This window comes from Lithobates pipiens, unplaced genomic scaffold, assembly GCF_037356315.1.
Source record: "Lithobates pipiens isolate NorthernLeopardFrog02 unplaced genomic scaffold, aLitPip1_a1.2 Scaffold_30, whole genome shotgun sequence".
Classification (NCBI taxonomy): Eukaryota; Metazoa; Chordata; class Amphibia; order Anura; family Ranidae; genus Lithobates; species Lithobates pipiens.
The window spans coordinates 141,339,787-141,352,934 of NW_027507791.1; the positions used below are offsets into that span (position 1 = coordinate 141,339,787).

General features: G+C 43.6%; 1 protein-coding gene across 2 annotated transcripts in view; it reads left to right on the plus strand.

The window, feature by feature from the left end:
- The window catches only part of INO80 (INO80 complex ATPase subunit), a 392,097-nt gene that overhangs the window by 169,670 nt on the left and 209,279 nt on the right, over positions 1 to 13,148 (plus strand). For both annotated transcript variants that reach the window (XM_077464921.1, XM_077464922.1), the window contains exons 14-15: positions 8,214 to 8,309; positions 9,844 to 9,903. In XM_077464921.1, coding sequence (XP_077321047.1) covers positions 8,214 to 8,309; positions 9,844 to 9,903 — 156 coding nt within the window. The remainder of the gene's footprint in view (positions 1 to 8,213; positions 8,310 to 9,843; positions 9,904 to 13,148) is intronic.

The window sequence follows — 13,148 nt, forward strand, 5'->3', positions numbered from 1 at the left end:
AGGTCAGGAATTCTGGTTGTGCTGCCAGAAAAGCCCAGGAAGGGCAGAGGGCATCCAGGTCAACTATTACTTATTGGATTGGTCAGTTAATCATTGAACCCTATGGTTTGAAAGGGCAAAGTCACACCCTTTCTGGAGAGAGCTCTCTCTAAAGGTGTGTGGGCAAATCTTGGGCTGTCCGCCATCAGGCATCAGTGGCTCAGGTTTGTAAGGCCACTACTGGGTCTTTGGTTCATACATTCACGGGGTTTTACCAGGTGGATGTCAGAGCCGCGGAGGATACTGCCTTTGGCCGCAGTATGTTACAGGCGGCAGAATAGGTCCCTATTGGGTGAGGGTCTCTGTGGTTATGTCTCCCTCCCCTCTAGTGTATTGCTTTGGGAGGTCCCAGATAGTAATAATTATAGCCTGCTGTGTCCTGTGATGTACAATAAAGAAAATTGGATTTTTTCCTACATACTTGTAAAATCCTTTTCTTGGAGTGCATAACAGGGCACAGAGGTCCTTCCCCTCTGCTTGCTACAAAACTGAGATACTTGCTGTATAGGAGGGCTTATATAGAGGAGGACTTCCTGTTTGATTTATCTGCCAGTATCCATTCACCTATAGTGGGCGCATAACCCAGATACAGTGCCTTGAGTAATTATTCTAACCCCTTGAAATGTACCACATTTTGTCATGTTACAACCAAAAATGTAAATGTATTTTATTGGGATTTTATGTAATAGACCAATACAAAGTGCCACATAATTGTGAAGTGAATGGAAAATAAGTCCACCTGTGCGTAATTTAATCTCATTTAAAGTACAGCTGTTCTGTGAAGCCCTCCGGGGTTTGTTAGAGAACCTTAGTGAACAAACAGCATCATGAAGGCCAAGAAACACACCAGACAGTTCAGGGATAAAGTTATGGAGAAGTTTAAATCAAGGTTTGATTATAAAAAAATATCCCAAGCTTTGAACATCTCACAGAGCACTGTTCAATCCATCATCCTAAAATGCAAACAGTATGGCACAACTACAAACCTACCAACACATGGCTGTCCACCTAAACTGACAGGCCAGACAAGGAGAACATTAATCAGAGAAGCAGCCAAGAGGGCAATGGTAACTCTGGAGGAGCTGCAGAGATCCACAGCTCAGGTGGGAGAATCTGTCCACAGGACAACTACAGTGCCTTGCGAAAGTATTCGGCCCCCTTGAACTTTTCAACCTTTTCACATTTCAGGCTTCAAACATAAAGATATAACATTTTAATTTTTTGTGAAGAATCACCAACAAGTGGGACACAATTGTGAAGTGGAACGAAATCTATTGGATTTTTGAAACTTTTTTAACTAATAAAAAAATGAAAAGTGGGGCGTGCAAAATTATTCGGCCCCCTTGCGTTAATACTTTGTAGAGCCACCTTTTGCTGCGATTACAGCTGCAAGTCGTTAGGGGTATGTCTCTATCAGTTTTGCACATCGAGAGACTAAAATTCTTGCCCATTCTTCCTTACAAAACAGCTCGAGCTCAGTGAGGTTGGATGGAGAGCGTTTGTGAACAGCAGTTTTCAGCTCTTTCCACAGATTCTCGATTGGATTCAGGTCTGGACTTTGACTTAGCCATTCTAACACCTGGATACGTTTATTTGTGAACTATTCCTTTGTAGATTTTGCTGTATGTTTGGGATCATTGTCTTGTTGGAAGATAAATCTCCGCCCCAGTTTCAGGTCTTTTGCAGACTCCAACAGGTTTTCATCCAGAATGGTCCTGTATTTGGCTGCATCCATCTTCCCCTCAATTTTAACCATCTTCCCTGTCCCTGCTGAAGAAAAGCATGCCCAAACCATGATGCTGCCACCACCATGGTTGACAGTGGGGATGGTGTGTTGAGGGTGATGAGCTGTGTTGCTTTTACGCCAAACATATAGTTTTGCATTGTGGGCAAAAAGTTCGATTTTGGTTTCATCTGACCAGAGCACCTTCTTCCACATGTTTGGTGTGTCTCCCAGGTGGCTTGTGGCAAACTTTAGACAAGACTTTTTATGGATATCTTTGGGAAATGGCTTTCTTCTTGCTACTCTTCCATAAAGGCCAGATTTGTGCAGTGTACGACTGATTGTTGTCCTATGGACAGACTCTCCCACCTCAGCTGTAGTTCTCTGCAGTTCATCCAGAGTGATCATGGGCCTCTTGGCTGCATCTCTGATCAGTCTTCTCCTTGTCTGAGCTGAAAGTTTAGAGGGACGGCCAGGTCTTGGTAGATTTGCAGTGGTCTGATACTCCTTCCATTTCAAAATGATTGCTTGCACAGTACTCCTTGGGATGTTTAAAGCTTGGGAAATCTTTTTGTATCCAAATCCAGCTTTAAACTTCTCCACAAGAGTATTACGGACCTGCCTGGTGTGTTCCTTGGTCTTCATGATGCTCTCTGCGCTTTCAACAGAACCCTGAGACTATCACAGAGCAGGTGCATTTATACAGAGACTTGATTACACACAGGTGGATTCTATTTATCACCATCAGTCATTTAGGAAACCATTGGATCATTCAGAGATCCTCGCTGAACTTCTGGAGTGAGTTTGCTGCACTGAAAGTAAAGGGGCCGAATAATTTTGCACGCACCACTTTTCAGTTTTTTATTTGCTAAAAAAGTTTAAAATATCCAATAGATTTCGTTCCACTTCACAATTGTGTCCCACTTGTTGGTGATCCTTCACAAAAAATTAAAATGTTATATCTTTATGTTTGAAGCAGGTTGAAAAGTTCAAGGGGGCCGAATACTTTTGCAAGGCATTGTATTAGTGGTGCACTCCACAAATCTGGCCTTTATGGAAGAGCGATAAGAAGAAAAAATTTGGAAAAATCTCCCCCAGAAATTGGATTTTTAGGCAGCAGAATTAAGGGTCAAATCATATTTATAAATATTCCAAAGTTTATTGATAAAAAAGAAAAGGAAATGTAAACATAGGGATTTAAAAAATGAGCTCCAGTAGGACAATAGTGTGATAGAAAATATGAATATACAATACAGACTGAAATTTCATACAAACAATAATAAGTGAAGTGAAAAAACCAAACATGTATAAAGAACTACAAAGTGACATGGGATGGTGAAAGTGAAGGGAATGCTGAAAAGGGGTGAGGGAAGGGGCTATGATAACGAGAAATCGTGCAGATGGTGATTGAAAAAACGGGAAGTGAAAGTGATTACTAAGGGACCTTCCCTTTTGTGTGGGAAAGGTAAGTGCTAAGAAAATAGAAGGTGTAAGGAAAAGGGGCTGAAAGTCTGAGCAGAGGTGACCAAGTGAGGTGTGCAAATAGGTGAGGGTGCAGCGAGTAGTTGCACCTGGAGGATAAAGAAGAATGTGGGGTGATTTAAACAGAATAGTTAATTACAAAAGGGGAGTGGGGGATACAGTATCAAGTGTGACGGAACAAGGTGAAATAAAAGCCGTTTGTGTGAACAAACCAAAACAAGGGATCAAAGAAGGCTATTTTAACCACTTGCTTACTGGGCACTTAAACCCCCCTCAGTCCCAGACCAATTTTCAGCTTTCAGCGCTGATGCACTTTGAATGACAATTGCGCGGGCATACAACACTGTACCCAAATGAAATTTTTATCATTTTTTTCCCACAAATAGAGCTTTCTTTTGGTGGTATTTAGTTGCAGCTCGGAGTTTTATTTTTTGCTAAACAAACAAAAAAAGATGCAAAAAAAAAAAAAAAAAATCATGTTTTAATAGTTTGTTATAAAATTTTGCAAACGGGTCATTTTTCTCCTTCATTGAAGTGCGCTGATAAGGCGGCACTGATAGGCTGCATTGGTGGGCACTGATGGGCTGCATTGGTGGGCACTGATGGGCTGCATTGGTGGGCACTGATGGGCTGCATTGGTGGGCACTGATGGGCTGCATTGGTGGGCACTGATGGGCTGCATTGGTGGGCACTGATGGGCTGCATTGGTGGGCACTGATAGGCTGCACTGGTGGGCACTGATAGGCATAGTTAAGGCGGCACTAATAGGCACAGATAAGGCGGCACTGATGGGCAAAGATGGGCACAGATAAGATGGCACGGATGGGTGGCACGGATAAGTGGCACGGATGGGTGGCACGGATGGGCACTGATAGGTACCACAGATAGATGGGACTGATGGGCACTGATAGGTACCACAGATAGATGGGACTGATGGGCACTGATAGGTGGCACTGATAGGTGGCTCTGATAGGTGGCACTGCTGGGCACTGATGGGCGGCACTGCTGGGCACTGATGGGCGGCACTGCTGGGCACTGATGGGCGGCACTGGGGTGCAGCACCTTTGAGGCAGATTGGGTGGCACTGTGGGTGGCACTGTGGGGTGGCACTGTGGGTGGCACTGTGGGTACTATGGGCACAGACGGTGGGCACTTACTTTTACTTTTAGTTATACTTCAGGATGGCACTGCGGGAGGCAGGTGGGCACTGGCAGGTGGCATGTGGTGCCTTGCATTGCTGGCCGTGATCGGGACTGATGTCCCGATCACGGCCGCCGGTGATCGGCTTTTTTTTTTTCTCCTCGCGCTGTCAGCGCGAGGAGGAATAATAGCCGATTACCGGCTCCGTTCTATCACATGATCAGCTGTCATTGGCTGACAGCTGATCACGTGATAAGGGGTCGGGATCGACCCCTTGCACGGATCGGTGATCAGGCGAGTCTCATAGACTCGCCGATCACAGAGCGCGCCGCGCGCGCCCCTCAGGGGGCGCGCAGGCCGCTCGTAACCGGGACGACGTCAATAGACGTAGTCCCGGAAATCTAGGTCCGCGCTAATGCCGTCATTCGGCAATAGCGCGGTACCCAAGTGGTTAAAGGGATCTCCACATTGGACTAAAAACTCTTTTCGACGCTGTATTTTGGATATACAGCTTGGGGTAACTATGTGACTAGTGTGTGCCATGTCTATACATATATCATGTGTGCATACAATGGTCTACACATTTACTCATGGTGTGTTTTCCACAGCAGACTGCCCCTCTGTAGAAGACCCCACTAGGTTGGGTTGAAACGCGCCAGCGCATCTTTCTTATATTTTGAACAATTGTTATTATTTGTTCGTGTGAAATTTCAGTCTGTATTATATATTCATTTTTCCTATAACACTATTGTCCTACTGGAGCTTCATAGTTTCATAGTTTCATAGTTTCATAGTTAGTAAGGTTGAATAAAGACACCAGTCCATCCAGTTCAACCTGAGTGCCTAAAAATCCCATTTCTGGGGGAGCTTTTCCCAAATCTGTTCTTGTACTTTTGGGATGAGCAGCACTCTCTAGCCTGCATTGGCGTGCGTCTTTTCCTTTGCTGAGCGATAAGAAGAAAGCCATAGTAAGTCCAGTTTGCGAGAAGCCATGTGGGGGACACAGCAAACGTGTGGAAGAATGCGGGGATGCTATTTTTCAGCAGGGACAGGGAAGCTGGTCAGAGTTGATATGAAGATGAATGGAGCCAAATACAGGACAATCTTAGAAGAAAACCTGTTAAAGTCTGCAAAAGACCTTAGACTGGGGTGGAGGTTCACCTTCCAGCAGGACAACAACCCTAAACATACAGCCAGAGCTACAATGGAATGGTTTAGATCATAGCATATTCATGTGTTAGAATGTCCCAGTCAAAGTCCAGACCTAAATCCAATTAAGAATCTGTAGCAAGACTTGAAAATTGCTGTTCAGACGCTCTCCATCCAAACTGACAAAGCTTGAGCTATTATGTAAAGAAGAAAGGGGGAACATTTCACTCTCTAGATGTTCAAATCTGGTAGAGACATTCCCAAAAAGACTTGCAGCTGTAAGCACCCTCCTCCTTCACATTCCTGCTCTGATCCCCTCCTCCTTTACATTCTTGTCCTCACCCCCCCCCCTTTGTATCCCCATCCCCTCCTCCTTCACATTCCTGTCTGGCTTCACCCCCCCCCCCCTTTACATTTCTGTCTTCAGCACCCCTCCCCTCTATTTATGTCACCCCTGCTTCTTTAGATTCTCAGCCCTTCTTCAAATCATCCCCAGCTTTTCCCCCGCAGGTCCAGAGCTCACTTCGGGAAACTGACAGTTCTGGATGGAGGGCTGGAGCTGCACAACTTATCCCGGTAACCAGCTTGTAATTGGTTGCTTGGATCACCCTGCACACTAGCAACCAGTCACCTGCTGGTTAACTTAAAAAGTTACATAGTGGGTGAGGTTAAAAAAAGACACAAGTCCATCAAGTTAATTTGGCAGTTCCCACCCTCCATCCAGAGCTGTCCTGACTCTGACGTCAGAACCAAGAGGATGAATGCAGTGACGGTGGCTGAGAGGAAGAGCCTGCTGTTAAATGGTGGAACTGCAGCTGTCTGGATGGGACAGTGACTCGGTCCAGATCTGGACCGCCATATAGCGATATCTGCTATAAATAGTCAGCAGTGTGTTATCTGTAGCCAATATCTTACATGTCACCTCTGGCCGCTTTCTGGTTTACGTGCATCACCCAGACTCCATCCAATCTCTTACTATGTTTTTCTTCATTTTTCCTCCCACTTTTGTTTGTTTGGAACAAGCAGTGCACTGCTCCTTCACACTACAAATGCTATAGTCCATAGTTCCTAGTTTATCTTGGGAGCAAGTAAGATAGGGTAGCTATGTTCCTACATACAGTGGGACCATGAAGAACGAAGGTTGCCACTTTCTAGCACTAACTTATATCACAGGAAAGAAAAAGGCATTTGGAGGAGGCTGAGTACAATAGAAGGTAGTGTTTTGAGTTGAAAAGGCACTTCACTTGGTGCGAGGAAAAAAGGTTTACTCTCAGACAAATACTGATCTTTTTGCAATCGGGCTAAATTTCGGCACTTGCCATCTTGTTCCAGAGACTGCTAGGCTCCTGTTCTTTGATTGGGACTTTTGTACAAGGTGTTCCTCATGTAGCTCCCCCTGTACATTCTTCTGTCACTCTGTGAGATTTGAATTGGCTTCTTTTGGCATCTCAAAAACTGCCCCTTGATCCTATTAGGGATATTAACCCTTTCCACATTTACCCATAAGGTTGCTCTCCTTGTCGCTGTCCCCACATGACTGAACTGGTAGCCTTGTCTTAAAAAAAAACGAAACATAAATAATCCCACTTTCTGGCTTTATACAGAGCTTATTTTCTTCCTAAGGTGGTTTCAGCCTTTCACCTCAACCAGGATATTGAACTCCCATGCCTCTGTCTGACCCCAGTACATCAGAAGGAGATTTCCCTTCACTGACTGAAGGTAGATTGTGCTGTTTGTGTCTAACTTGCAGCCACTGCTTCAATTAGAAAGTCTGACTCCCTGTTAGCCATCCTGGATGGTCCCCACAAAGGGGAGCAGGCTTCTTGCTTCACCACTTCTGGGTGACTTAGACAGATCATTGTTCAAGACTATTGTTTTAGGATTGGGTTCCACCCTTCTCTATCAAACCAAAGTCCATTAGATCTGTGAATGCTTCTTGGGATTTTTTAGCATCAGACAACTCTTTCACAAATTTGTAAGACTGCCAGCTGGTCATTCTGTGTTTTGCTAGGTGGATGTTTGGGCCTCCTCAAATGCCAGCTTTGGGCATAAGGTCCTCTGGGCAGTCTTTTGACCTGCAGGCATTCCTCTGCGCAAAAAGTTTAACACCTATAATGGGATTAAGCTTTAAGAATGTTAGTACTGTGGATGTTGATGCATTGGCTTCAGTGCTTTCTTATGCTCTAAATTGAAACACATATGCAGATGAGAAATTCTGCCACTTTTCCTTTTTTAAAACGTACTTTCAGAGTCCATGATTGAAAATCAGATAAAGCCAGCTTTTTTAGAACAGGCCTACTTCAAGCCCTGATCAAATACCAGATCATCTGTTGCCCATAGAGGTTCTGTCAGTTGGACGTTAATGATGGGGGGAGCTCAATTTTAAGTTGGAGGTAAGACAAGGCCTAGTGTACTTCTTGGCCCAGTGTTCCAACTTCCAGGGGATGCCCAAGAACAATTTAAAGACATGCATTTGTACTTTCAGGCACCACAAGGTGTTTGAGTACAGTAGTAAGTACATGTTCACTTGTCACTGTGTGCTTCAGCTATGTGGAATAGTAAAGTCAGGTATCCATCACACAGGTGAATGATAGTTTTGCTGTCAAAGTTAATTTCTTTGTGCGTTCAAAGTTATTTATTTGAAATAAAGAACAATATTCATTTGTGTTTCTTTATACAGAGAGAGAATATCTGGGGCCCTTTTTTAGTTATTTCACCTGCCTCCACCCTGAACAACTGGCACCAGGAATTTTCAAGATTTGTGCCCAGGTTCAAGGTAAGGGCAGAGCAAACATTTATTTATCCATGTAATCATGCTAATTAAACATTTGAAAGATAAAATAATCAATGTACTGGATTTTATATGTATCATTGTAAAACAACTGCTTTATCTCTGGACGGTTTATTTTTTCCTGCAAGATAAAGTCATAATGTGCTAGTATGCATCGTGTACTAGTACATTATGTGAAACTTACCTTAAAGCTGTTCCAGCACCGCTAAGGCCCCTTTCACACTGGGGCGCCTGAAAAAACTGACCCCTTTCACGCCAGTGTGAAAGCCGTAGGGCTTTCACACTGGAGCGGTGCGCTAGCAGGACGGTGAAAAAAGTTCTGCTACCCGCATCTTTGGAGCGGTGAAGGAGTGGTGTATTCACCGCTGCTAAACGGCTCCTAACCATTGAAATCAATGGGACAGCATGGCTATACCGCCGCTGGGTTTTTAACCCTTTTTCGGCCGCTAGCGGGGGTTAAAACCACCCCGCTAGCTCCCGCAGACTGCCGCTAAAACGACGGTAAAGCGCCGCTAAAAATAGCGGCGTTTTACCGCCGACGGCTGCACCGCCCCAGTGTGAAAGGGGGCTAAGTCAGCACTACAGCTGCTTCCATCTTCATCCGTCTTGCTTCCGGGTTCGCGGGCTCCAGCTCTGTGACTGGCCGAAGCCCCGATGAAGTCACTCTCACGCATTTGCATGGGAGCCGCTGTTCACGGCACATGACTTTGACGGAATGGTATGGGTGGCTGTTCCTTCAGCGCTGTGATGTCCTAAAATCTCCTAAACAACGGTGTATGTTTAGGAGATATTTACACTACCTATAGGTAAGCCTTATTATAGGCTTACCTATAGGTAAAAGGCAGTAAAGGAAGTTTACTTCCTCTTTAATGTGTTTTTTTTTATTTTTTTATGTTGTACTTTAAAATTTCAGTTTAGTGAATGAAATAGTAATAACAATATTTATATTTATTCAACACCTGTTACGTTATATTTTTTTCTGTGTTTTTAAGTTAAAATATGCACACTGACATTTTATAACATCCTTAAAAAGATTACATGAAATCTTTAGTTTACCAATAAACATTTATCCATGATGCTTGGACCTTGAAGAAGGGGACATACCCCGAAAGCTTGTCCTGAAAAATTGTATGTTAGTGCAAATAAAAAAAGTATCACGGACAGTACTCAATTTTCCATGATGCTCAGAATGCAAAGCATTGTTTGCTTTCTAAGATCAAAGCCAAGCATGGTCCCTTGTCCTTTTTCATTTACAAGTCTTTCATCAATTGGTGCAATCTGATTTCTACTGCTATTCAAGTCTGCTTCATATAGCAACAGTAGAAAGAGCTTGTCAAAAGTTTGCAATCCAGCTTTGAACTTGCCACCCGCAGGCAGCATGTGGTAAATATCAAATGTTTCTGCATAATATTTTATATTTACCTGATTGAAAAGATATAAATAAATGAAAATAAAGTATTAATAAAAATATTTATATACTACTATATATTGTTTTTTGTGATGTTGTGTTTCATTTTAGGTGCTGCCATACTGGGGCAACCCTCATGAAAGAAAAGTCATCAGGAAGTTTTGGGGCCAGGTCAGAATCAATAAAACATATTTGTATGATTTTATTTACCTGTACTGATCAATTGTTAGAATTTACTTTACGATCCTTGCTCAAAATTACTGATAGAGTACGATGGTCATTAAGTCCTTATGCAACCAGGCATAAGAAGCATATTTATTTATTTTTTGGCATTAAATGCAGGTCTGTGTAAGCCTATGTGGCCATGCACATCAGACATTTAGATCAGTATTTTCAGAGCAGCGTTTATAGGCATAACATAAGACTACACCAAGAGAGGGAGAAGCTTATGAGCATAATTTACTTGTGTATTCCAATAGCCAGACTAAATTAATATTCTGGTCAGTAGAACAAGTACGCTCAACACCATATGTGCGTGCAAGAAAAAATCCAGCCTATTCAGAATATAAATTCATATGCTTATGTGCATGAAGCCTTAATTATATCTGAGCCCAAATCAAAAATGTAATATCTTACAGCATTAGATTTTTTTTTTTTTCAGTTGTTTTGTCCTTTAACTTTCAGGTTTCAGGTAAAGCCTGATACCTCAGAATAAAACACTTCATGGCTACACATATTTCTCCACTGTATCCATAAAGGGAACCACTGTTGTCACACAGGATCAACATCAAACGTGTCTGCCTTCATCAAATTTACATCCTGGGTGATTTGATTAACCCTTTCGCTGCTAAGACCTGACAGCGGGAATATCGCACACAATCCAGTGGCTGCAGCCACTGTGATTTTGTGTGAAATTGACAGGCAGCCCAATTGCTCTCACACACCCCCGATACCGGGGAGTGTCTACTTTCACATCATCTTTAGGGCTAAAATTATTTTTACAACGTTTGCAAAAAATGCAAAAACGGCTCTGGCAGTGAAAAGGTTAAAGTAGAAGTACAGCCAAAGCTTGTTTGGCTGTACTTTTCCTATGGATCACAGGAGTGCAGTTAGTTTTGCACTACTATGACCCCTTTTCATCAGAGAGTGGGCTGAAGTCTGCTCTTTCCTGATGTCACAGAAGTCAGTCAAGGCACCACGTCATCATGACAATTGAGTCTGAATCTGCCAGGGCCCTGGACCTTCACCCGACTCAGACTCTCAGCGAGCCGCTGAGAGCCTGAGCCAGCCGTCCCTGCCCCCTCCACAGCCCAGCACTCCAATGAGCGAGGGGAGGGCAGAGCAGAGAGCTGTGACTGACAGTCTGCAGCTCTCTGCTCGGGGAGCTGTCAGAACCGAGCGGTGCTTAATCGCTCTGTTCTCAGTGCAGAGACGCCAGGGGACAGATGCAGCATCGGACCCATGCTGCATCCACCTAGGTAAGAATGATACTGGGAAAAAACTTTTTTTTTTGCTAAAATTGGAGAGTGCAAAATCTGGTGCAGCTCTGGATAGAAACCAAACCGCTTCGAGGTTTTTTTTTTTTTTTTTTTTTTTTTTTTGCTAAGGCCGCGTACACACGAGAGGATTGTCCGTCCAACTTAGTCCGCTGAAACGTGTTTCAGCGGACAGTCCGCTCGTGTGTGGGCTTCAGCGGACTTTTTCAGCGGACAGTCTGGCGGACTAAGTCTTTCGGAATTTCCGTAATACAGTCCGTCCAACTTTGGTTTCAGCGGACAGTCCGCTCGTGAGTAGGCTAGTTGGACGGACTAAGTATGGCGCATGCACAGAAAGGATTTACACGGCCGAAGGTTGCATTGCAGTGTATTGGACGTCGTATTTCTAGTCCCGTCGTACGTGCTGTACACGTCATCACGCAAGCTTTCAGCGGACTGTCTGTTCATCGTGTGTGGTCAAGTCCGTTCATTCAAAAGTAGGACGGACTGTCTGTCGGATTGTCTGACGGACTTAGTTGGACGGACAATCCTCTCGTGTGTACGCGGCCTAAAGCTTAATTGATCAAGCTGAAGTTAGACTCTTATTGGCTACCATGCACAGCTGCAAAACAAAAGGAAAACACTGCGCTAATTCAAACAAAAACAAGTGAAAGGAAAAGTGATAAAACTACAAAATTTCTGTGAAGAACACAGCCCAGCTGCTAGCACACAAACAAACCAAGTTCACATAACATAAATACAATAAGTGCTGCGCTTGAAGGCACCTATTTAAATAGGTGAAAGAAGTAAATAATGTGTATAACTGACAATACAAGCAAGTGAATACAAAAGTTCATGAAGTATTTGAGAACAGTCCCAAAAAATGATTCACTCTGGTGCGTCTCAAGCTGAATTACAAGTCCGCAGATGGCATTCAGGGTGAATTATCCTGCTAAGTTCTCCGCCCTTGGCGACTCTTGGAACTCAATTATAAGCAAGTAGAAAAAATAAGTACCCTTACCAGATGGGTTGGACACATCCACCTTATAGTAGTGTGTCTTGCAAGCTTATGGGGGGGCTCCGGCCACTCACCCCAGTACACCGACCCGATATATTTTCCTCTCAGGGTTCCTCGCGGTCTGCGGATAGGAAAGGTGAGTGGGATTTCCGTGTCAAACGCTGCGATCGAACTTGATGCCAGACGTCCCGCAAAAGTTCACCATAAAGGAAATGGAGCATAGAATACGCTTCGCATGGTGAAATACAACCAATGATGATTTATTGAATTTTTTTTTTTTGATGAACAAAACTAAAATTATAAAATCACGTGATACATAAAAAATAGCAATGTGGGGAGCAGACTAGCAGTTGTCTGCTCCCCACATTGCTATTTTTTATGTATCACGTGATTTTATAATTTTAGTTTTGTTGATCGAAATTTTTTTTCAATAAACCATCATTGGTTGTATTTCACCATGCGAAGCGTATTCTATGCTCTATTTCCTTTATGGTGAACTTTTGCGGGACGTCTGGCATCAAGTTCGGTCGCAGCGTTTGACACGGAAATCCCACTCACCTTTCCTATCCGCAGACCGCGAGGAACCCTGAGAGGAAAATATATCGGGTCGGTGTACTGGGGTGAGTGGCCGGAGCCCCCCCATAAGCTTGCAAGACACACTACTATAAGGTGGATGTGTCCAACCCATCTGGTAAGGGTACTTATTTTTTCTACTTGCTTATAATTGAGTTCCAAGAGTCGCCAAGGGCGGAGAACTTAGCAGGATAATTCACCCTGAATGCCATCTGCGGACTTGTAATTCAGCTTGAGACGCACCAGAGTGAATCATTTTTTCATGAACTTTTGTATTCACTTGCTTGTATTGTCAGTTATACACATTATTTACTTATTTCACCTATTTAAATAGGTGCCTTCAAGCGCAG